Below are 24643 nucleotides of genomic sequence, written 5' to 3'. Positions count from 1 at the left end.
GTGAAGAACCTTGAGTGTTTTCCTCAATCGCAGCAGAAGGGTTAATGACTGTATTCCTGCAGCTAGGTGTGAGGTTGTCCACCCTCCACCTAGCTATAAGCCTTTGGTGTGGCTTATAAACAAAGCAAAGGAAGAACAAAATCCCACGTCGGCGGGGTCCTCAGGGCTTGGTCTAGGCTCTTGTTCTGGAGCATTTTTTCAACAGAGTGTGTGTCTCGTGAAAAAGAAAATCAGCTCCTGTGATCCCACAAGGCAAAGGAACGCTTCTTTCTGCACCGCACCTGAGAAGCCAGCTTAGACGGTGTAGTTGTTATTACGCCGCCTCACTCAGTGGCCTTGTCGGATCCCCCTTCGTTGTTCGGTCAGCCTCCGTCTCAGCATCAGCTGGTGTCGGCAATCATCTGCTTGGATCCATGTCGCCCGCTCCACGACCTTCACTGCCGTGTGGGTCGTCAGCTGAATTCGGAAAGTGTCGGTCCACCTTCGGTCGTTCATTTCCGGTCGGCGTGTAGATGATCGGTTGTTGTCTGAGGAAGGGTAGTCTCCACACACCTGGCAACCTCTCTTTGGATCGGTTGGTACCTGAACAGAAGAAAAGAGGTGGGGGGAAAAAAAACGAAACGGAACGAAACGAAATGAAATAAAATAAAACTAGTTTAAAGAGTAGGGGTGTTAGTAGTGTTGTGTTCAAGACCACACTATCCGAGACCAAGACTTGCCCGAGACCAGAATGCACCGAGACCAAGACAAGACCAAGACTTTCGGGAGCCGAGACCGAGTCAAGACCAAGACCGAGACAAGCCGAGACCGAGACCAAGAACAAGACCATAAACATTATTTTTTTCAATTTAAAAAAATCTATAAATAAATAAAATTATGACAAGGTTCGACAGTTAAATAGCATTCTCTCTTTAATTTTAGTTTATTTTAAATACATTTGACGGTAGGGATGTAACGATTAATCGTAAGGCAGTTAAAAATCGATTCATAGGTATCACGATTGATATCGATCTTCTGAAAATTGAATCGCAGTACTTTTTTTAACCAGCGCTATCCAGAAGTGTAGGCGGCGGGCGGAGTCTGCTAATACTTTCTTTCTGGCTGCCTTCTACTCTTAAATATGTTAATAAATGATTCATTACCCCTTTAGCACCGAAAGAATATCTGTAATATTACATGAATATCTGTAAAAGTCACGTTATTCTATTAGCTCTGTCTGCTAGCATAGCATCTCTTCTTCACTGCTAGATTAGCTGCATGCCAACTGACCACGGGGTTACCAGCGCCCTCTGCTGGTCCAAACAAATATCTGACGTAAATACAGGGCAATGACGTTTTTTTTTTTTTTTAAGTCCAATTGTTAAGGCACAAAATACATTTTCAGTTGCACTTTTAAAAAGAAAAATAACTATTATGCAGTTTTGCATTGTTTATTATTGAACCAGAATTTAAATTAATAAGCTTCTTCTTCATTTTTATTATTCCTTTATTTATTTAATTCAAGATATATTTTTAGTTAAATTGCATTATTTTGAACAGTTTATCAAGGGATTCTTTTGACAATGAAAAATAAAAGGAAAATAGTACAGTATTTGCTAGTTTTTTTTCCCCCCAAAAAAATAAAGGAATATTTTTCAATCGTCATTTGTCTACAGTCTCATTTTGTAAAATAAATCGTGAGAGAATCGTATCGTGAACCCAATATCGTGAATCGAATCGTATCGGGAGTTGAGTGAACCGTTACATCCCTATTTGACGGACAAAAAAGGTGCCTGCAAAAAATTAACTAAAATATTAAAACTACTACTGCTACTGATAAATTCACAATTATTCTACATATTTGAAAACAAGATTTTTATGTCAGCTGAATGTACAGCAAGTGTTTAAAAGCATTTCTGCCAAGAAATCATGATTCTTGATTCTAATTCTTTGAGTTGTGCAGGTCAACAGGTCACAGAGTTCACAAGATAATTTTTTTGTTTGAAAAAAGCCTTTACACAGGTTATTTTATTAATTCACTTAGTTGATATAGTTTAATTTGGTTACTGTAATGTAACTAGGATATTCAATTAACAAAGGTTTCCAACTGTAACTGTAAAAGTGAAACTTTCTGAAATAAAACTACAAACAAGTTGTCAGCAGTGTAAAAAACATAGATCTACAGGTAGATGTGAAACTAAATAAAACAAACTCAAACCCTGGAACAGTCATGTGACAAATCAACCAATTGTTCTTGTTGAGAATTATTATTTATTTATTAATAATTAATAAAAATAATAATAAATAATAAATAAAATTATTTATTTATTTATTTATATTGTGTGGAACATATTATATACATAAATGTAATTGGAGTCTAAAGCCACACAAAAAAAACACCACTTTAAAAAGAAAATAGACTAATATAAGACCTCTTTACAGTTATTTGAGTCATTTTGGGCTAGTGCAACTCTGCGGCGATGACGCGCTGGTGACGACATAATCCAAGATGGCGGCGGCCCGGACTACAGTCGACATTATGTAATAAAGCCTTAAAAGACATGGATATAATGAAAAGAGTGGATGGACAGATGCATAAACATGCAGACTTTCACACGGACACACACAGACTTATTAAACACACACGGACCTCAGTACACATGGTAAACGGAACAGGCTTCACCGCTCGGCTGGCACTAGGACCCAGAAGCAGAGTAAGTGCGTCCCCTATCCAGCCTTCACAGGCTGTAATATCATCAGTTTATCATTTTACCAGTTGTTAGAGCTACTGTCTTTACCAGGGAGATCATATTTATTACTGGTGATTGTTTTCTGGAGTTTTACTGGGATTTTTACCGGTGATTAGTTCATATCTCCCTTGCGCTCCGCGGTCAAAACTGACACCGTAGCCACACACGTATGAGTGTCACACACGTCACTCAGTCACATTAAGGAAGGTTGTGGTCATTATACAGGGTGGATTAAATAATGAATAAAGGATTGTTTTATCCCGTTCTTCTCCGTGTTATTATCACATTATAAAAAAGTTTAAAAATAGCAGAAATTAGTGCTGGTCTCGAACGGTCTTGACGGACAATCCCGAGTCCGGGCAGCCCGAGTCCGAGACAAGACCGAGTCAAAATGCTTCAGAGTCAGAGACGAGACCAAGACCTTTAAAATTTGGTCTCGAGACCAAGACCGGTCTTGACCACCACAACACTAGGTGTTAGGGTTAGTTAACTAACTAAATGAATAGTTAGTGTGGCTCTGGTGCTCAGTTATAGCTTCCAGGAAGGCAGAGACAGGTCAGAGGTCAGGATCTGAGAGCTTTTCAGATCCTAAAAGGTGCTGCTGCACAATCACACAATGGTTTGGTGTGGGTTAGTGAGCTTTTAGCCATGCCTAGCTCAAAGTTATCTGTAGCCCATTCACACGTGAGTGGGAAAATATGAGGCTGAAAGAAAAACAGGAAGTATTAATTCGATTCTCCTTTCCTGGAGCAAGGAGAAGCATAGCTGGAGTTGCAGTGATTCTCAAACTGTGGTACGTCTACTACCAGTGGTACACTGATACCTGGTGAGAAGCAACAATTTGAGAACCACTGTTTACAAGGACATGCAAGTCGGACGGAGAAGTGTGGAGTGTGACTACATGTCTTCTCAAGATGAATACATTCAATTGGGAGACATGGAGATGTGAGAAAGCTAAATAAGTTTAACTAAATAAATAAATAATGTGACCAGGCAGTTTAGATTCTGCCTGTGCTAGTTCATAAGCTCTCATAGTTGACAGTGATTTGTCTAAACTCAGTCCATCTTCCTGCAATAACTTGTCACGCAGCCTTTACATGGCACATTTTTCCACTATTTGATCTCTTATCATGTCAACCTCCAGTGCGCCAAAATCACATGATTTTGCCAGTTCTCCCTGGGCATTCACTAAAGTGAACTGCTATCAGTTCTGATAAAGACAGAGGACAACATGTACCATCGGAGAACAAAACAACAAGGAAAGAACATGGAGTCAATGAGCTTCCAGCAAGAAATAAAAATCGCCAAAATGAAGAGGTCAACCCAACCCCCGCATCTCAGGACCCACCTGCTTCACCCCAAAATTCACCTACTTCCACCTCATCCAGCTTCTCTCCTACCCCTGCCTTCTTGGATTTAACTGCCCAGATGAACGAGCTGGTTCTGGCTGGCACAAGACTGACACCCCACCCTTTACCCCACCATGGTCAATCTGCACCACCCATCCCTCCTCGACGATACCAGGCTCAGGATCACTCTTCTCCTCAGGCCAGCTGTGTTCAACTTAGAGCGACACAGGCCTGATGTGTGCTGGGTCCGGACTGCAATAGCTCTATTTTTAGGAACAACCAGAAAAAGTCAGGGCCCTATGGAGTTAATGCAGCTTCTTTAATTCCTGTGGTGACAGGTAACACAGGTAAAATTGTGAAATTAAAGAAAAGCAAAAAGCTTTATAGAGATAAAAATTTGACTCCTATAACATGTCATCCAAAAGTCCACCAGTGTCTCCAGTAAAGTCTTTAAAATTAGCTCTTCTTAATGTTAGATCTCTTGTTAACAAGTCACTAATAATTAATGATTTTATTTTGACACATCACTTGGACTTTTTATTTCTCAATGAAACATGGTTGAATGATGGTATCAGTAATACTATTCTCAATGAAAGTGCACCACAAGACTTTATTTATTTAAATAAGTGTCGTACTTGCAGGAAAGGTGGTGGAGTTGCTGCCATTTTTAAATCAATATTTCAGTGCAAAGAAATAACATTTGGTGATTTTATCTCCTTTGAATATATGTCATTCTTACTGAAGGGTGATTCAAGAGTTCTGTTTTTAGTCATTTATAGACCCCCAAAATATTCTGGAGAATTCATGGATGAGTTTGCTGAACTGCTGTCAGTTGTATGCACTGAATACAACTTTTTAATAATAACAGGTGACTTAAATATTCATGTAGACAATAACATGGACAATACTGCCAAAGAACTGTATGCTTTAATGGATACTTTTGGTCTTACACAACATGTGACTGGTCCGACACACACTCAAGGTCACACTTTGGATCTGGTTATCTCTAAAGGTGTTGATATCTCTGCTGTTGATGTAAGAGACTTAGCTCTATCTGATCATTTCTGTGTCTTTTTTGACCTAGAGACTGTAACATCTGTTCCCCCTAGTTATGTGTGTTTAAAGAAAAGGTACATAAATGAGAACACAAGTGCACAGTTTATGGAAGCCATAGCAATGACACCAACATTGAGTGCTGAGACAGTTGATGATCTTCTGGATGAGTATAATAGAAACGTCTGTAATGTCATAGATGTGGTGGCTCCAATCAAAACTAAGAGAAAACCAAACACACAGAAAACACCTTGGAGGAGGACTGAGATAATGCAGAATTTGAAATCTGACTGTAGAAGAGCTGAGCGTAAATGGAGATCAACAAAACTCCAAATTCATCTAGAACTGTACAAAATAAGTCTGCGAAAATTCAATGATGGCTTGTTCAAAGCAAGGCAGCAATACTTTTCTGAAATTATTGCCAAAAATGTCAACAACTCTCGCACGTTGTTTTCTGTAATTGAAAAGCTCACAACCCCCCCAGATCAGATAGCCCCTGAATTACTGTCAGCTGGAAAATGCAATGAATTTGCTGTATATTTCAATGAAAAAATACAATCAATAAGGTCAAACATCAGAACAAACCAGCAAAATCACAAAAAGCTTGAACAGCTTCAACCACTGAGGGATGAGTCAACTACAATGTTAGAGTTTATTACAGTGAACCCAAAAACAATAGAGGAGACTGTTCAGCAGCTGAATCCATCAACGTGTTGCCTTGACACAATACCCTCAAACTTTTTTAAAACTGTTGTAAAGTCAATTGTCACTGATTTGTGTCAGATAATTAACTGCTCATTCCAATCAGGCACCGTACCAAAATCCCTGAAAGTAGCTGCTGTGAAACCGCTGTTAAAAAAGAGAACACTGGATGCCTCTATACTGGCTAACTATAGACCAATCAGCAACCTTCCATTCATGGCCAAGATCATTGAGAAGGTGGTCTTCAACCAACTGAGTCAATTCTTAACATTCAACAAAATATTTGATAAATTTCAGTCAGGTTTTCGTTCTCATCACAGCACTGAAACTGCTCTTATCAAAGTGATCAATGACATAAGGTTGAACACTGATTCAGGAAAAGTATCTGTTCTCATTCTGTTGGATCTAAGTGCTGCATTTGACACTGTAGATCATACAATTTTGTTGCACAGATTGCAAACATGGGTTGGACTAAATGGAAAAGTAATGCAATGGTTTAAGTCATACTTGGAGGAGCGAAGCTATTTTGTAAGCATTGGAAACTTTGAATCTGACAGATTACCAATGTCCTGTGGGGTTCCTCAGGGATCTGTTCTTGGACCCCTTCTGTTTAACCTTTACATGCTTCCTTTAGGACAAATTTTACAGAACTGTAAGGTTGATTATCAGAGCTATGCAGATGACACACAACTATATCTATCACTGAACCCAGATGACCATGGTCCCATTGAGGTGTTGTGTGACTGTTTAGAAAAAGTAAACTGCTGGATGAGTGAAAACTTCCTTCAGCTAAACCATGACAAGACGGAGGTGATTGTCTTTGGTAACAAGGAAAAGAGGACTGCTGTCAGCAATTATCTTGAGTCTCGATCTTTAAAAGCTAAAGACCAAGTCAAAAACCTTGGTGTTCTGATTGACTCAGATCTTACATTCAGCAGTCAGATCAAATCTATCACAAAAACAGCCTTCTACCACCTAAAGAACATCTCCAGAGTGAAAGGTTTAATGGCTCAGAAAGACCAGGAGAAACTGGTCCATGCTTTTATCTCCAGCAGACTGGACTATTGTAATGGTCTTCTGACAGGAATCCCCCAAAAGAGCATCAAACAGCTACAGCTGGTTCAGCTGTAGCTCGGGTCTTAACCAGAACAAAGAGGTCAGAACACATTACTCCAGTTTTAAAGTCTTTACACTGGCTCCCAGTCAGCCTCAGAATAGACTTTAAAGTTCTGCTGCTGGTGTATAAATCTGTGAATGGGTTTGGTCCAGAATACATCAGTGACATGTTAGTCAGGTATGAACCCAGCAGGTCTCTCAGATCTATGGACACAGATCAGATAGTGGAGCCCAGAGTTCACAGTAAACATGGTGATGCTGCTTTTAGTTGTTATGCTGCAAAGAAGTGGAACAAACTGCCAGCGGAGCTGAAGTCAGCATCCAATGTGAACATTTTTAAATCAAAGTTAAAGGCACTTTTTTTCTCTACTGCATATGATTGAGAGAGAGATTTTTTGTCATGTTGTTGATGTAATGATGATTTTACTGATGATTTTAATTGATTTTACTGATGATTTTAATTGATTTTACTGATGATTTTAATTGATTTTACTGATGATTTTAAATGTTCTTATTGATTTAAATGTTCTTATTGATTTTAAACAATTGAATGTTTTATCATGTAAAGCACATTGAGTTGCCTTGAGTATGAAATGCGCTATATAAATAAATTTGCCTTGCCTTGCCTAAAGTGTCTAAAGTTTAATCTGGGCAATGAACTCTTTACCTAAACTTGTGTCTCTCCAGGACGACATTCCTCTGTGGAGTGAAATATGCATCCAGAGCAGCAACACTTTGTGGTTATGTACCTTTACTTCTGGGTAGATTTGCGTAAATTCTCTGTGTAGGTGCTCCTATACAATGCAGCAGTGTGGTTCTCCTCACCGAATCCTGTGCATTAATAGTTCCACTGGCAACTTCGAAAGAGCTGTAAGAGTCCTTCCACAGGTTATATTCCGTGTATTAATCAGATGCTCCAAGGTTCAGTGGAACCGGCGGGGTCAGCTGAGGGTAGCTGGGTCCTGGCGCAGCGTGTGAAGCATGTGCAGCTTCTTGCTGCTGCTCGTCAGTCGACATAGCTCTGCTGTTTCCGTCTCACTTTTCGCATGGACGTAAAATCCAAGTCGTCCTTCTTGTCTCCGGGTCTTTGGCAAAACTGTCTCCTCGTCGCCAAATGTTGTATTGTTTAAATAAACAGTCCTTTAGTTCAGTTTCATGTTCTTTTATTAACACTTCTGTTATGTGCTCTCTGTACTCTCGCTCTAGCTTTCGCTGTTCTCGCGATATCACTATCAACTATACTACAACCATCTCTCATAAACTTTGCCATCTCAATTTCTCCTACTTTTCTTTTTAACTCTTTAGTTAACACCAAAGGACTCAGACCAAACGCCTGCACACCCGCCGGCTGTAACTTCACCATTACTTTAAATCAAGTTTGTTCTGTTTACCTTTGTACCACCATGTCTTTGTAACCTTGCCTGTGTTATGGCAAAAATTATTAGTTATGTTTATTAATATATTTACTCATATATTTACTCATACACCTTATTCCTTAAGCCTTAGGTTGTAACTTTCCATTGTGTGCTCTTCATGTCTTCAACTTTGCTTCTAGCTCTAGGTCAGGTCATCTTCCCAAAACAGATGAATCACCAAGGTCAGACACAGAGGCACCCTCTGTGCACACACTCACATGCCTACACACACTCACATAGTCACACATACACACCCCATACACATCCATTCATACACACAAACACATACACGCACACACCTCCAGCACACCCGCACTCAATGACAATCAGGAGATACCAGAGAACTGGTTGTTTTGACCTAAGAAGAAACTGTCTCTTTTCACCCTCTTCCTTCACCTCCTACTCTCTCTCTTCTTTATCTCCTGGGGGGAGGAGGGAGGGGGACTGAGGGGGAATAATACGTGAAGGGTTAGAACTGTGTTCCATTCTGTTTTTCAAATGTCCGGCCGGACGGTCACTCATTTTTGTCCATCTTTGTAGTCTTTTTTATTTAGTTTTATACTAAATCTTTTTTATAAAATCATCATCTTTTGACTGGACTCCATCATTCAACCAGAGCAATAAATCATGTCTCCAAATGAGGTCAACCGCAAATTTGCCGTGACACCTGCAAGATGCATTCTCCTGGTGTTCACAAACACCAGAATCCATCTTGTGCTGTTCCCGCCTTTGCCTTTTGAAACAAACCGATTAGAACCAATCATGAGGCAGTGTTGTGGTTTAGGACGGGATATCCGGGTGTGACAAAGGCAGAAGCGCCGAAGCAAAACTGGTACATGCACAGTTGCTAGGAGAGGAACTTGCTGGGCTCCGAATCAAAAAAGAAAGACGTCGACGCAGGAGGATGAACATGTGGAGGGTGCTATAAACTCCAGAATCCAGCATTTCTTTTTGAAAGAGCAACAGCGAGAACAAACTGGACTACCTGAAGCTAGATTTAAATGCAAGATGGGAGATGAGGACAGCGGTGTTTGCATACACATCAATAACAACTGGTGCAACAACGGTGAGCTAGTCTCATGTCACTGCTCTCCTGATGTAGCACTACTGACTATAAAATGCAGACATTGTTCTTCCCTGATCTGTTATAACTTTTGGCAGTCTATAAAACTCCACACTCCATGTATTTCACGGTCTGACCAATTAGTACAGCCAAAAACTCGGCAATAGTGCACCATTTCCTCTTGAAATTCTGGATTTGCTCGTTTGTGTGCTGTTTGTAAACCGGCTGTTTACCTCCAAAATGGCGACTTCCGGGTGGATGACGCGCTGTGAAAACCCTCTATATGGGACACATTCCATCTTACTTTATAGGTGTTAATAAATCTTTATTATTATTATTATTATTATTATTATTATTATTATTATTATTATTATTATTATTATTAGTCATTATCATGAACTTAAATTGTGTTTTATCTTAAACAAAATTTTATTTTGCTGACTAAAATAACTCCGGACGTCACGTGACTTGACACGCTCTGGTTTGGGAATTTCGTGCTGTGACGTCACGCACAGCGCGGCCTCGCGAGTCTCCACACGCCGGCATCTACCGTCACTCTACCGGGAGAAGGTGAAACGGACACCGCTCGAACCGGAGAGGAACCCGAGCTGCAGGTCAGTGTCCCCGCCGGGGAGCACCGGAACGATGGTATCAACAGTACCGGGGCGCGCGCAGCGGAGACCCGGTACCATCAGTTTACCGGGACTCACGCCCCGGTTTTTAACCTTTAGCACTGTTAGCGGCCGCTCCGGTGCCGTCGGTAATCCTCTGAATCCGGTACACGGAATGATCCCAGCAGACATCTCAGGACATAAACTTGTTCTCGAGCTGGTGGCTTAGGTGTAATGACAAAGGTCGTGACCGTGAGATTCAGTGACCACGCAGGGCGACATTTCAGTCTCACGTCGTCAGAAAGTACAGCATTCATGAAAGTAACAAAATCAGCTCATTAATGTTGTTTATTATTGATCTCATGTGTGTGTGTTTTTCATGTAAACCTAACTTGCTTTATATATAAGCTCTCATCACTTCACTCTCATTAAAACTTTAGTTAAACTTCGTGAATAATTTACTGCCAAAACTCGAACTTTAAAAGAACTTGAATTAAACGTCACATTGTGATAAATTGTTTTTAATGAAGCGAGGACTCCAGCACAATGACGTCAGAGAACGTTTAAAATGTTACGGTGGAGCTTTAAGGAATCCAGATGACACAGGACGTTGAGTTTACACACTTCGGTACAGTAAGTGGTGATATGCACCTATTCAAGTTGTTTGCAACACGCCGATAAGCAAGAAAGAAAGAAGAAACGAATCCAGGTCACTGATTGTAACGTGCACGGATGTCGTTGCAACACCTAACAGCCATTAGCCTGTGGTTCGCCAATCCAGTTAGACCTGCTAACCAGCTAATTCTGTGACGTAACGTGATAGAAGTGACGTGACTAGGGTGGAGTCGGTTACCGGTAGGTGTTAGCGGTGTTGGGGGGCGAGGGGTTTGGGGAATTCGGGCTGTTAGCGGAAACATCCGGACCCGAAACTCGGAGTCATTTTGTGGAAGTCCTGTTAGAGGACAAGCTGACTGACAGCTCGGCCGACCAATGAGAGAGGAGAGAGTCATGTTTCAGCCAATGAGGAGGCTGTGTGAGAATTGCTGGATGTGGTTTAGGAGAGGGTGTGGGAACAAAACAACAAGGTCAGAACGAAGAACCGAACCGAAAGTTGCCGAGCAGAGGCGAACGGTACCGTACTGACCCGGAGGTAACCCGAGCGGGTCACTCAATATTTACCGGTGTTGTGCTGAAAGTTTTGACCCGTCATTTGACTGCAGGTCACCACTTTAACCAATCATTACAGCAGCAGAAGTCATTTGTAAAAAAACAATAGGAAAAAATATTGATTCAATATTGGAAGAATTTTTTTTTTTTTATCGATTTAAAAATAAAATTGATTGAAAATCACACCCCTAGTATGAATATGAATGTATTTCCTCTGATCTATTTATGTAGTAAACATTTTTGTGAGACGATTAAAAGCTACTCCTGTTTTTCTGTATTTTTGTTATCTGATATTGTCATGTGATTACTAGAGGGCTTCCTGTTTGAGTGTCATTAGTACGGGTTTACTCAAAATGTATGTGAAATAATACAAGTTAAATGAATGAAAATAAAAGCAGTATAAATACTTTAAACATTAATTCCTGCAAGATTATTTTTTATCTTCTTTTTGAATATGTTATGGTTTCATTTATTCAGGCAACTGTCAACAATCTCCTAACATGTTTCAACTGACAACTTCTTTAGAGGCGTCTGCTGACCGTTTTGATGTTTCCTTCACTTCAGCATAATATGTGCAAGTCATGGAAACATCAAAGTGGATTTCCAGGGGGGCAGTTGTCTAAATAAATTAAACCTTAAAATATGATTAAGAGACAATGAAACATATCCAGATGTTTACACTTTACTGTGCTCTGATTGGTTCCTGCTCTGTCCCTTACAGCTTGTGATAAGACGGACGTGTCATCGTTGGATAGCACTTTTGGACCTGTGTGTGTGTTCACACACTGAGGACTGCTCATGCTGCGTTTAAGGACTTGTGCGGCGCGTTTGCGGCCGCTAACCGCCTCACAGGCGGCTCAGACTGTTGCTCAGCAACGACCAATCACAGGCACCAACCGAGGCCACTCACGGACATTTCAGCCAATCAGGAGCTACACAGCTCCAGTGGCATCAGAGCCCTTCCTCAACGGGACTAGCTCCAACTATGTGGAGGAGATGTACTTCGCCTGGCTGGAGGACCCCAAGTGCGTGCACAAGGTGAGGACGGTTCCCCCCACTGTGCTGTGCCCACAGGTTCCACACACACAGCCACGCCCCCTGACTGGGTATCCTTTCTGTGCTCACACAGACACATGTGGCTAATTATAGCGGCCCACATGGCTCACAGTGAGAAGACGGGGTCACCTTCAGCTGCCAAGTTTCAATAAAATAAGAGTCTGACTTTCAAAATAAAAGTTCCCTGACCTCTACGTTACATGTACATGGTAACACCCCCCAAAGAAGAGTCACCTGACTCTTTGTTACCGGAGTTTTCAGTGTGTCCTCACTGCCAACCAAGCTTATCTTACACACACACATACACCTGCAATTTCTAATGATCGCAAAAAACAGACGGAGAGGGTGGAGAAGGAATCAACTTTGTGAAACAGAGAAATCTTTCTGACCTTTTTATTTTTCCTCTTTTTATTTAAAATCAAATCCCGACAAAAGACAGTAATTCCTCTTGTGAATGTTTAGGGACAATATCACATGTGCACACTCTTTTCACTGGAAAATGGGTGACTGAATGTATAGAAACTGTAACAAACATACTTCACACCGATCGCAACTGAAGTGACTAGATTACATTCAAATAAATGTAAATGATGCAACCTCAAGTTATCTCACCTCAAGCGACGTGACGTGCGTGATTTGAGCGACTAGGTCAAGCGCGACCTTGTCGCTCAAAGTTGAAAAATTTGAACTTTTCAAGAGACTTCAAGCGACAATTCCACCGTCCTTCACTGTCTGTAGAGGCGAGGCAGGAGCCCTCTCACTTTCTCCCCTGTCACTGGCTCTACAAACACACACACTGTTCCCTGGTCATCGCGTCACTGGAGCGATGAAGTGACCAAAAAGCACCGCTATGTTCAAGAGACTCATCAGGGGTGATTGAAGTGACTGCAGTCTAGGGCTGCAGCTTTCGATTCTTTTTGGAATTGATTTATCTAGCACTTTATCGATCGATTAATAGGATAATTTTTTTTTGCAATTTGAAGCAACCAAAACAAATAATGCACAACGAAAATGACGTGGCTATAAAAGGATCAAGCATTTGGCTTTTATCTCTCAAAAAAACAACATTTGGCTCTAAAATTACGTTTATTTATTGCAATTTAACCATGTAGCGTTAATGAGTTAGTGCCAACAATTAAATAACAATACAGTTAATGTACTACTAAAAAATAATATGCCTTTATAATTTCTGGGGTGAGCCTATTTGCTATGGTAACCTAGAAACCTGGGTGTATGTGTTTGACAAACACTGGAATTATGTTTTTAGCAGCTGAGAAAATTAATTTATCTCGGGCTTAAAGTGTTTCTATTTTATATCAAAATATTGTGCTGCTGACAATATTAGAATTGTCACAGTGATGATCAGAGACACTGTTTAAAATCCACAACACTTCAAAGCACAGGCACTGAGGGTACCACAATATTTAATGCTGCAATTTCTCAAATTTAATGCCCTTTTTCTCAAATGTAAAGCTTTTAATGCCTCAAATTTTGACCACATCAAATTTAATACCTTACCTTTTAAGGATTTAAAGACCGTTTACCCTGGTTTGTGTGTGCACGCGTGCCGTGCGTGCTTCCGATCACACCGCTTACGTCTCCTCTGCTGGCGGACACTGCTGGAACGAGGCTCTGCTGCTACATAGGCCACTGGGTGCAGCTGCTGTAGCAATCTGAAGCTAGAGTTGCCACATCTACCAGACTATAACTGTTTGATTTACCTACATCTAAGATTGCCTGGCAGTCTTCTACTATTTTAGAGTAATTACGCTGCAGGTTCACAGAGAAATTATTAGAACTGACTGAGTGATCTGCTGTTAAATATCCGCTGCTAACGCTAACCTCTGCAGCCACAGCCGACAGGCTATGTCAATATATCGAGGCTTGAAAACTTCCGCGTTCATTTTCATTTATCGTTGTTTTTTGTGTGTGTCTGTGTGTGTGTGGTGGATCGCTTCTATATTCATGCGCATTAGTCCAACAAACGTGTACCCATTTTCCATTGATTTAGAATGGGTACACAGGCACAATGCACAAGTCAAGTCCACGTGTGCTTGCAGACATGTTAACACGTTTGTAGAGACAACTACAGTGAAGATATAGCAATCAGGTGTGCTTCACTATGTAGCACCGTCTACGTGACATGTAAACACTTAGAAAAAAACTATTAGGCACTTACGCGTGCAGGCATATACAGGCAGGTATTTAAGTGTGAGTGTATAACGGACCACCATTTAGTCCGGTTACAGTCTGTGTCACAACACCCGTCCTTAGAGTGGTAGTGACTTTAGTGTTACGCTCTAAGTCAGATAGTTGCTGTGATTGGACAGGATACAGCACTCACACACACTTAAGCCTGGTTTAAGGTTCAGCGTCAGGACCTACGCCGGGGGCATGTCGTCAACGTGACGCGGAGGTTGGCCCTTTTATTTCTGCGTGGATGGAACACCTCGCTATGCAATTGGCCGCTAGGGGGTTGTGGCTGTGTGTTGTTACAAATGAACATTAAAAAGCCCTTGTTTATCTTCCGGTCACAGAAAAATATGTTTTGTCTGTTAAGCATCTTAAAATGTAGTTTATTTCTGGATTAGTACTTACCTACTGTACCTAACTGTGTGTTTTGTTGGATACAAACATTAAAAGAACGGTTTACAAACATGCACTTTATTATTCAATATTAACATAGGAAACTCGTAAACAAAGTATCAAAGTGTATCGAGCGGACTGTCAACTGCTTTGGTCAACAGTCACACCGGGGGTGAGGGGACCCAGACCCCGCCGTAGAGTGGAGAGAGAGCAACGAGGTAACCCGGTTCACGGCCCCGGGAAGCGGGGAGTTGGAGCGGGACAGCGATGTAAAGATTGCTTTAAATATAACGTCATGTCTGCTCTTCTATCAGCCTTCACAGCATGTTGGTCATTGTTTACTGTTAACTAGTACAGTGCCCGTCGGAAATATGCATTCATATAGTGGGAGCTTAAGTAAAGTTGTCAATTATGGGCATAATAATAACAACATACTCTGTAGCGTTATAAAGGGGTATATTCGCAGGTGCAAAGTGAAACAGCATGTGGGATTTCTTTGGTTTAATTCTATGAGACATGCGCATGATGAATGTGTTTTTTCTTTTTTTTTCGTTTGGTGTATTTTTCTGTAATGTATGTTTTTTGGAGTGGCTATGTGTATTTTTGTATAATGTTTTTTGTTGCCATTGTAGTATGATTCTGGAGTCGTTTTGTGTATTTATTTTTTTTGTGTAGTTTTGTTCATTTCTGTTGTCATTTTACTGTCTTTTTTGTATTAATATTTAGTTTAGTGTATTTTGAGCCATTTTCATATTTTTATTGTCGTTTGGTGTATTTTTTGTAATATGTGGTTTTTGGAGTCATTTTGTGTTTTTGGAGCCTTTTTGTATATTTTCGTGCATTGTCGTTGGTGTACTTCCTGTATAAATATTGTTTAGTTTTTTGTTTTGTCATTTGTGTATTTTTTGTAAAATTATTGTTTTTTTGTTGCATTTGTATTGTGATTCTGGAATCATTTCTAGTGTAGTTTTTTTGCATTTCTTTTGTCTATTTTTTTGTATAAATATTTAGTTTTGTGTATTTTGAGTCATTTTCTTATTTTTGTTGTTGTTTGGTGTCTTGGGGGGGTGAATCTATTTTGAATTTATACTCATCAGTTCATCCACGTGTACCTGCCTCTTTAACTTTCACTAAACTATTTTCAGTAGGGTGTAGTGGCAGGTGAGTGAAGCTGCAGTAATCAGGTGACCTTCACTATGTAGCACTGTCTACATAACATGTAAACACTTAGATCTGACTCAGAGTGTAAAACTACAGTCACTACCATGCTATGAACGGGTGTCATGACACAGACTGTAACCGGACTAAATGGTGGTCCGTTATACACTCACTCACATACGTGTACACGCCTGCCCGCATGTCACGTAGACGGTGATCGATAGTGAAGCGCACCTGATCGACGTGTGTGTGTGTAAGAGACACTACCTGAGACTCTAATCTCCTCCGTTGGTTTTCTCTCACACACGCGCTGCTGAGAAATGTGCAGCTTTCAACACAGCAGCCATTGCCCGTCAATAACTTCCAGGTGAGGACTGTCCGGTATAAATAGCGAATGGTCAAACTAACATGAAAATAAACGTTTTGAAACAACATCACCAAATAAGGAACAGTAAAAAAGTATGTTTCCTCAAAAGAGAAGTCTACAGGAGCTCTGGCATGCACCAGAAGTGAGCTGTGTAGTGAAATAGATATAGATGGTGCGCTAGCGCCCCTCACACACTGAGGTCAAAAGCTGGATAGGTTTCACTTCTGTGCCATCCAGAAGTGAAATAAAATTAAAATAAACATTTGGAAAAGACCAAATTACTCCAAAACAACAGATGCACACACTCGGGGTATTTGGAAGCCGTTGACAAAGTTTTTAGGTCGAACAGGCACCACGTCGGGGAGATATTTGCTATACACACACACACGCACACAGACCTTTTTTGCTTTTATACACTAGTATAGGAAGTATGCATTCATGTGGGAGCATAAGGAGTGTATTTGCAAGTGCAAAATGTGGGTGTAATTTTCCTGGTTTAATTCTATGGAACATGTGCACGATAAATGTTTTTTTTTTTTTTTTCACTTTTATATTTTTTTGTTTGGTGTATTTTTTTGAAATGTATGTTTTCTCGAGTCGTTATGTGTTGTGTTTTTGTTCATTTTTTATATAATTATTGTTTTTGTTGCCATTGTAGTGTGATTCAGGAGTCATTTTGTGCATTTCTTGTGTAAATGTTTAGTTTTGTGTGTTTTTTGTATAAATATTTAATTTTGTGTATTTTGAGCCATTTTCATATTTTTGTTGTATTTTTCTGTAATGTATGTTTTTTGAAGTCATTATGTGTATTTTTTTTTTTTATCTTGCTGTTGTCTTTTTGTGCATTTTTTGTATAATTATTGTTTTTTGTTGCCATTGTGTAATTGTGGAGTAATTTTGTGTATTTTTTTTGTCTAAATATTGTTTATTTTTTTGTTTTATTTTACTCATTTAGTATATTTTTATTAGAAATACTATGTGTGTGCCTGTCTGTCTCTGTCTCTTTCTCTGTGTCTGTCTGCCTGTCTTTCTCTCTCTCTCTCCATCCATCCATCCATCTCCTGCGTGCATTACCTCTCGTGCTCATCTTGCACATAATCCATTGCAGGTTGTTAAGACAGACACAGAAGTACCACAACACCAAAGTCACAACTCTCTCTAAACGGCTCTGTGTGAGTTCAGTATTTTCATCCCGGTGTAGTGCACGCATCAGTCTTGTGTTTGTGTTTACATTGTAGTGGCTAGCATCTTTATTAGCACATAGAATAATATAAGAAAGACTCACCCTTGCGCAGAACAAACAATCATAGTGGAGAAGTGTTGTGGACCCATCCGCTCACAAAAATGTTACTTTCCTCTGTCTGAAGAAGAGCTAGACCTAATAATAGGCCTGTTGTTAACTTGTTATGCTTTACTGTTAATAAAAAGTCTTTGTCTTTTAAAATCATATATGTATTATAATTACTTCAGCCACTGCTTGTGACAGAAAAACTTAACATTGACACTGAAACATTTTGCAAATATTAAATTCAAATTGGGCTTTAAGCCTTTATTGGTCATGTATATGTTGTTACACATATATTGAAATTTGTTCTCTGCTATTTGACCCATCCCTGGGGAGCAGAGATGGGTTATATATCTCGAGTCACTGTCAATCTTTACTTCATACAAAACTACAGTACGCCAGTTAAGTCAACTATTCATCAGCCTGCATGGCTATGCTTTACGCTCCCTCGACCAACAGAGAAAGTTTCTCTAAGTTTGTGTAGAGCCCTGATGATAATAAAGATGATGATACGAATATAATAGTATTAGCAAAAATAGTAATAGTAATAAAAGTAATGGTTATAATAATAGTACTAATAGTAATAATAGCAATAACAAAGTAATATAATAAGAATCTAGTAATAATAATACGATAAAAAACAAAAATAAAAAATATTAAATAATGATAAGGTAATATGATGATAATATAGCAATGCGATAAAAATACCAGTAACTATAATATAAAATATTAATAATTAAAAAGGAGTTTAAAAATATAATGGTCATTATAATAATGGCAACAGCATTAATACAGTAGTAGTACAATTATACAATAATAATGGCAATAACAAAATACTATAATGAGAATCCAGTAACTATATTAAAATAATAAAAGTAAACAATATAAACTAATGAGGTAATAGCAATAATAAGAATACAATGAGAATACCTGTAACTATAAGATAAAAGAATAATAAAAAAAGAATAATTTAAGAAAAGCAATAACAATACAGTAGTAGTACAATTAGATAGGGATATAATATTAATAATGAATGTAGTAATAGTAATAATAGTAATGGTTATAATAAGAGTAATGGTTATAATAATAATAAATAATAATATAAGAATAGCAATAACAATAATAAAGTAGTAGTACAATTATAAAATAACAATAGCAATAACAAAATACTATAATGAGAATCCAGTAACTATAATACAATATTAAAAATAAGCAATATAAACTAATGAGGTAATAGCAATAATACAATGAGAATACCTGTAACTATAAGATAAAACAATAATAAGAAAAACTAAAATGTAAGCACATCATTCATCTCTCCTTCTTTGGCAGCAGCAGTTGATGCAGCATCTAGGTGTATTACCTCGAGCACCATGTGATAAGCTTTAGCTTAGCTTTCTTAACTGCCGACATTAGCACTATGTGCATGTTTAAACGGACTTTGCGGGTTTTTCCGGGGATTCTTCCTGTGCTCTATAAAGGCCTTGACTACTCCAGCGTGTGATGCTCTGCTACGAAGTAAAAGCCTCACATGCTTTTGTTTTGCTTACGTGGTGAAAATCTGAGTGTTTATAATGCTGTGTTCACAGATAAACATGCATGTTTACTTACCAGAATAGTACGTCCAGAAACAATAATCATAGTGGAGCCGTGTTGTGGACCCATCCGCTCACAAAAACGTTACATTCCTCTGAATGTTCGTGATAAGGTCGGCTTATGACCGTCAGCACAGCCACCGCCCACAGCAGTGAGACGACGGAGGAAGTGAAGTCCGTGACCCAAGACTTAAAGGGAGTTTGGAATCACAGAAACGTTTTTAATATTGACCTTTTTTTTTAACCCAAACAAACTGCGACACGGTGACATCATTAACTTGAAACCGGAAGAAGTGCGCTCAATACCATGCTCTTACCGAGGGAGCCGTAATTATAAATATAACTTTTTGACCGTTTCACTACACAAAATTACTCCAAAATAACAGATGCACACACTCGGGGTATTTGGAAGCCGTTGACTAAGTTTCAGGTTGAACTCACATCGCATCGGGAAGATATTTGCTCCACACACAGACCTTTCTGTCTTTTAGAGATAGATAGATGAAACACACTGTAGGTACAAAGACGAGGTAGAGTAGCAATAATAACATAACACACCTTTTGTCTGTGATTGACTCAGTTTGGCGGTGCTTCACGTGCTGCAGCCATGAAAGGAAACAATAAAACTCTGGCACTTTTAGTCCATCTCGGTTCTCTCTTTGACTCAATCCACTGTAGAAACAACTCTTGTATCGCTACGCTGAAAGTTGAAACATGGCGGTGTGACTGGAAAAGGCAGACACCTGGCCTTAAGTTTGGAACTGACCAATCACAGCCCGAGCGTCTACGGCGGGGGATTTTTTAGCAGAACCCTAAATTAGTGTGTGTTTGTGTGTTTGTATGTGTGTGTGTTAGTTTTAGAGTGTTAGTGTTATTGCCATGCATGCTGATGAATAGTTGACTTAACTGGTGTAACGTAGTTTTGTTTGAAGTAAAGATTGACAGTGACTCGAGATATATTTGCAAGAAGTTTTAATGTTTAATATACACTACGGTTCAAAAGTTTTAGAGCACCCTAATCTTTCTAGTTATTTATTTCAATTTTCAATTCAAGTCGTGCAAGTCCAATGAATAGCTTGAAATGGTACAAGGTAAGTACCGAACAGCCAGAGGTAAAAAAAAAAAAAAAAAGGTTTGGTTACCCAAAACTGAAAAATAATGTACATTTCAGAATTATACAAATAGGCCTTTTATGGGGAATACAAAGTGGGTTAACAATTTAAAGCTTTTCTGCAGCAGTGAAGGTTGAATCAGCCTTGAAAGCTGGTGCTGCTAATGTGTTCCCACTTTTCTTGGTGACTTACAACCCCCTCTGTCTGCATAAAAGCAGTGTTGAAACACACTGTGGTACCAGACCCTCACGAGCATCAGGTGAACTTTTCAACTGTAGGAGGATGAGTTATTAATAATTGGTTATATAAATAAGAATATTAATTATGATTATTAATATTACTTAAAAATTTTGCAGGGTGCCACTCCTGTTAACAGGAGAAATATGTCTTAAGTTTTTATACCCAACCCATCAATGTGAAACCAGGAAAAAGGTAATTCGAACAGCAACATCTACACCATAATCACAGCTTTAATGAATCAGAGGAATCAAAGATTACGTTTAACCTTTTATTCAAAATTCAACAATTAACACAGTCAAAATATCAATTGAAATGGGATAATTAAATCATGATAAAATGCATTTCTAGGCTAATAAAAGTGAGGATTATATGTAATAAAGTGAAATCACTATTCTAGGAGAATTCTAGTCTACTAAATATTGAATAAAAATGCAGGATACATATTCAAATAAGATCATAAAATCAAAGAATAAAATCATGAAAAGAGCTCATAAAACAAAGGGGAAGACAGACGGGAGACGAACAGACATGAATGAGATGAATTGTGTGTGGAACATGTTGTGAGTTTGTGTAAGTGTGTAGTTATGGAAGTATGTATGTGATCTATTGTGGATTAAGTTTGCTGATGAAAGTTCGTTCTGGTCCCTTGAAGATGATGTCAGGGTTGGACATGGAGGTGCTGTTTGAAGAAATGCAGTAGGACGTGCCACCGTTGAGTTCTGTTGCGTTTCAACAGAGTATAGCCCCTTCAGCCGATCCAGGCAGTTCTGGCCTTCGCAGCTAGGTTAGAGAGTGGCTCGTGGCTTACCTCAATGGTTTGCGGGCCGGGCTTCTTTTTCGGATGTTACGCACGTCACTAGATAGTGCATTCGTCCGAACTAAGCAGCTGTTGATTCCAAAAATCTTACTTCAACTAAAAATAAAATGAAATAAATGAAAAGATTGGGAAGGGAAATGCGTTGAGCATGAAACGCCAGCATCCCAAAACTGAAATTTTGGGCGGTTTTCTTCCTTTTAAAAGATTATCTTTGAGACTCGCCTCCCAAGAAGGAAGCTTCGTTGATTGGTTTAAAGTTGCCAGCATCTCAGCTGGCTGCCTTTGGGTGTGTCGGGTGTGTGTTTATGTGAGACAAAGACAAACAGGAGGGATGATTCCTAGATTTACACATAAACCATAATAATGAGTTCAGCATATTAAAAAAAAATCTTTTTGACATCTCTTGAAATATCATGTATTACGAAAGAGTTTGATACCAAACACGACTGGAAAATAGCCTAGTATTACTTTAGGAACCGGTTAATGGATTTTACTTGTAATTACTCATAAACATAAATGTCAGAAAATCATGTTATGCTTCCTTTTTACTATATGGTTGCAGTAGATACCTTAAATTAACTTTTGTGGTGTTTTCTGGTATTTTAAGCACTTTTTAAAAGATGAAACATTTAAAATAGCATTCTGTGGGTGTAAAATTATCTGAAAAGAGTGGAATAGAACAGACAATATTTGCAATTTCAATTACTGCAGAAACCATTCCAATAATGTTTTCATTTGTAACTTTTCAAACATAATATAGTTTTTTTGTTCTCACTTCTTCATTGGGACACATCTCAGAGAAGGCCTGGGCAGTGTCCTTGTGTTACAGCTCACCACAGGGGGTCAGTGGGACAGTTCTGTGATCTTACAGTATCCCAAAGGTATCTGTTTGTAAAGGAGGGAGAAGACGGATGTTCTTCCCCCGTGTGGAGTCGTAAAGAGTTCGTACTGAACACTTCAAAGGGTTGGGCCAGTCTTTTCGGCTACTTATTGGGTTCAAAGGCTGCATAGTGGGGTTAGCTATGCACCTCAAAGTTGCTGGGGTAATTATGTTGTAAACAGTTTGTGATAAAGAAATGGGCTCCTTGGTTAATTCCTGTTAGAAAGGGGGTCTTTAGGCTTGATGTGGTTTGGTTCCCTACGCAACTCAAATTGCGTATTTGTTCTATGCTTTCATTTCAGAGTGCAATGACACAATAAACTGAATAATTTTCAGTACAAAACTGGAAAGAGTGTGTTGTTGTAAAACTTTTCACTATTAGTGTATAGGTGTTTTTAACAGCTATTATTGAAAATATAGATTTGGTTGGTTAACTTAAAAAAAAATGTGGTTCTTAGGGTGAGACCAGTATAGAACCCCTGATTTAGATCATCTCTGCTCTCTCGCTCTTTCTCTCTCACTTTTTCTCTCGGTCTGATGGACCGCTTCATTTTATAAGAGCGAAACACTTGTTTTTCTGAAGTTTGTCCAGCTTTGGTGTGGAATCGTGTATGCGCTGCTCATGTACGCTCTCCGCTCAGCACCTTCTTCCCCGCCCCCTGTCCCAGGTCTGATAAGCGTGCCCCACATGCAATCTGTTACTACTCGTGCCCGGATACCTCAAGGCCGCAAAGATTGCGTTATTTGTGCGCGGACCTCCCGGATGCATCAAGCAAAACAGCCTTAACTCCCCGCTTCCTCCATTTAGATTTTCAAAATAAGTTCACCCTAGGCACTCGCACAGATAGGACCTCATCAAATTTTCACTCGCACACACTGAAAAAATTGTGGCATATATGACCAATTTGGTCACAGTCTCGAGCCCTGTATGTTTACGATGTGTGTCCCCCTAGCTAGTGTTGGCTTGCTGCGCATTGCGCACTTTCAAGTGTTTGTGTCTCAACTGCTGGTGTCTCAACTGATGGTTTCAGCCATTCGTTGAAGCTCACCATTATCACTGGGTTAGGAGATCCTTTCACACAATGGCGTGCGCTGAAAGCACAGGTTTGCACTAGGGATGGGCAAAAAAAATTATCCCGATGATTTCTGGTATTTATCACGATAATGATAAAAATCACGATAAATAAAAGCTATTAAAAAAAATAATAACTTAGTGTTAACAGGTCCCTTACAAACACAAATAAATCCTAATACATCAACACTAGACACATTTAAAAAGGCTACATGAGCTGATATTTTATGGAATATATTTGTGCATGTGGATTACTATTAGTGTTATTGTATGTAATTTATTTATTTCCGACTCTTGCTGTTCCGGTGGTTGAGGTCGGTATTGGCCGCTTGGTAGGTCTGTTCTGCTATCTGCGGAATGATGGGTGGGTCCGGGGGGCCTTTGGCTGGGGGATGCTGCTCCGCACCGGTTGTGTGCCATTGGGGTGCCTCCTTCTCGCGGTGGCTGCCGCCGGTCGCTTCTGCTGTCCAGTGGGGGCGGGGCCTGGGCTGCTGTTTTTGCGCCGGCTGGGGCTGTGTGGTCCTGCTGAGCTGTGGCCAGTTCGTGGGCTGGGATGGGGGGGGGGCGCCCCCTGTGGGGCCTTGGCCCGGGGGCTCACCCTTGGGGGTTCCCTGTCCCGTGGGCGTGCTCTTGGGGTCCGGTGGGCCTGGCCGGCTGGCTGGGGCGGTCCTGGCGGCGAAGTTGGAAACTGTCCATTTCCACAACCGTGCCTGTTGTTAGCGCTGTGAACCACGAATCTGTAAACATCTCCATCGTTTTCTCCTTGCACTACACCGGGTGTTGCTACATAGACTGGTGTAGCATTAGCATGGAGTGCTAGCAGCTGATGCGTGTAAACAATGAGTCCGTGGCTTCAAGCTGTGACTCACAACACGATCGGCAGCAGAAAAAGTAGCGCAGTTTGGGCGGCCAGTAGTGCAGTTTGCATATATGGCAATAAAGTATAATATATATTATCTATATTAAACAGCAGTGTTGTTTTAGCTGTTAGAAAGTTGGAGAGGGAGCAGCTCACATTCTAGGAGGCCTGTTAGGTGATGTCACCTCCCAACGTGGGCAAAATCCAACTATCGTGTTTGGAGCTTACTTTGTTTTTACAAAATGTGGTATAACGAGGGAGGCAACAGATTTTTTTTTCAACTTTAGCCCTCTAAATGAGGCTGAAGGGATGTATATCACTGTAGCAAAACCATTATAAAGTGATTTTTTCATCATACCTCACCTTTAATACACTTTAGCTTTTTTTGGATGCATGTTTTGTTTTATTTGA

General features: G+C 39.8%; 1 protein-coding gene across 6 annotated transcripts in view; it reads left to right on the top strand.

The window, feature by feature from the left end:
* Positions 1–9188: 9188 nt before the first annotated feature.
* The window catches only part of ogdha (oxoglutarate dehydrogenase a), a 36345-nt gene continuing 20890 nt past the window's right edge, over positions 9189–24643 (top strand). For 4 of the 6 annotated variants that reach the window (XM_028457915.1, XM_028457912.1, XM_028457917.1 and 1 more), the window contains exons 1-2: positions 9904–10041; positions 11927–12243. In XM_028457915.1, the coding sequence (XP_028313716.1) occupies positions 12004–12243 (240 nt within the window). In that variant the 5' untranslated portion in view covers positions 9904–10041; positions 11927–12003. Of the gene's footprint in view, positions 9431–9903; positions 10042–11042; positions 11189–11926; positions 12244–24643 lie in introns of those variants that run through there. The other 2 variants (XM_028457914.1, XM_028457913.1) reach the window with 2 other exon arrangements.

The sequence above is a fragment of the Gouania willdenowi genome, chromosome 9, assembly GCF_900634775.1.
Source record: "Gouania willdenowi chromosome 9, fGouWil2.1, whole genome shotgun sequence".
In the NCBI taxonomy this organism is placed as follows: Eukaryota; Metazoa; Chordata; class Actinopteri; order Blenniiformes; family Gobiesocidae; genus Gouania; species Gouania willdenowi.
Note: the sequence above shows the minus strand (reverse complement) of the source record. Positions and strands in the feature narration are given on the sequence as shown.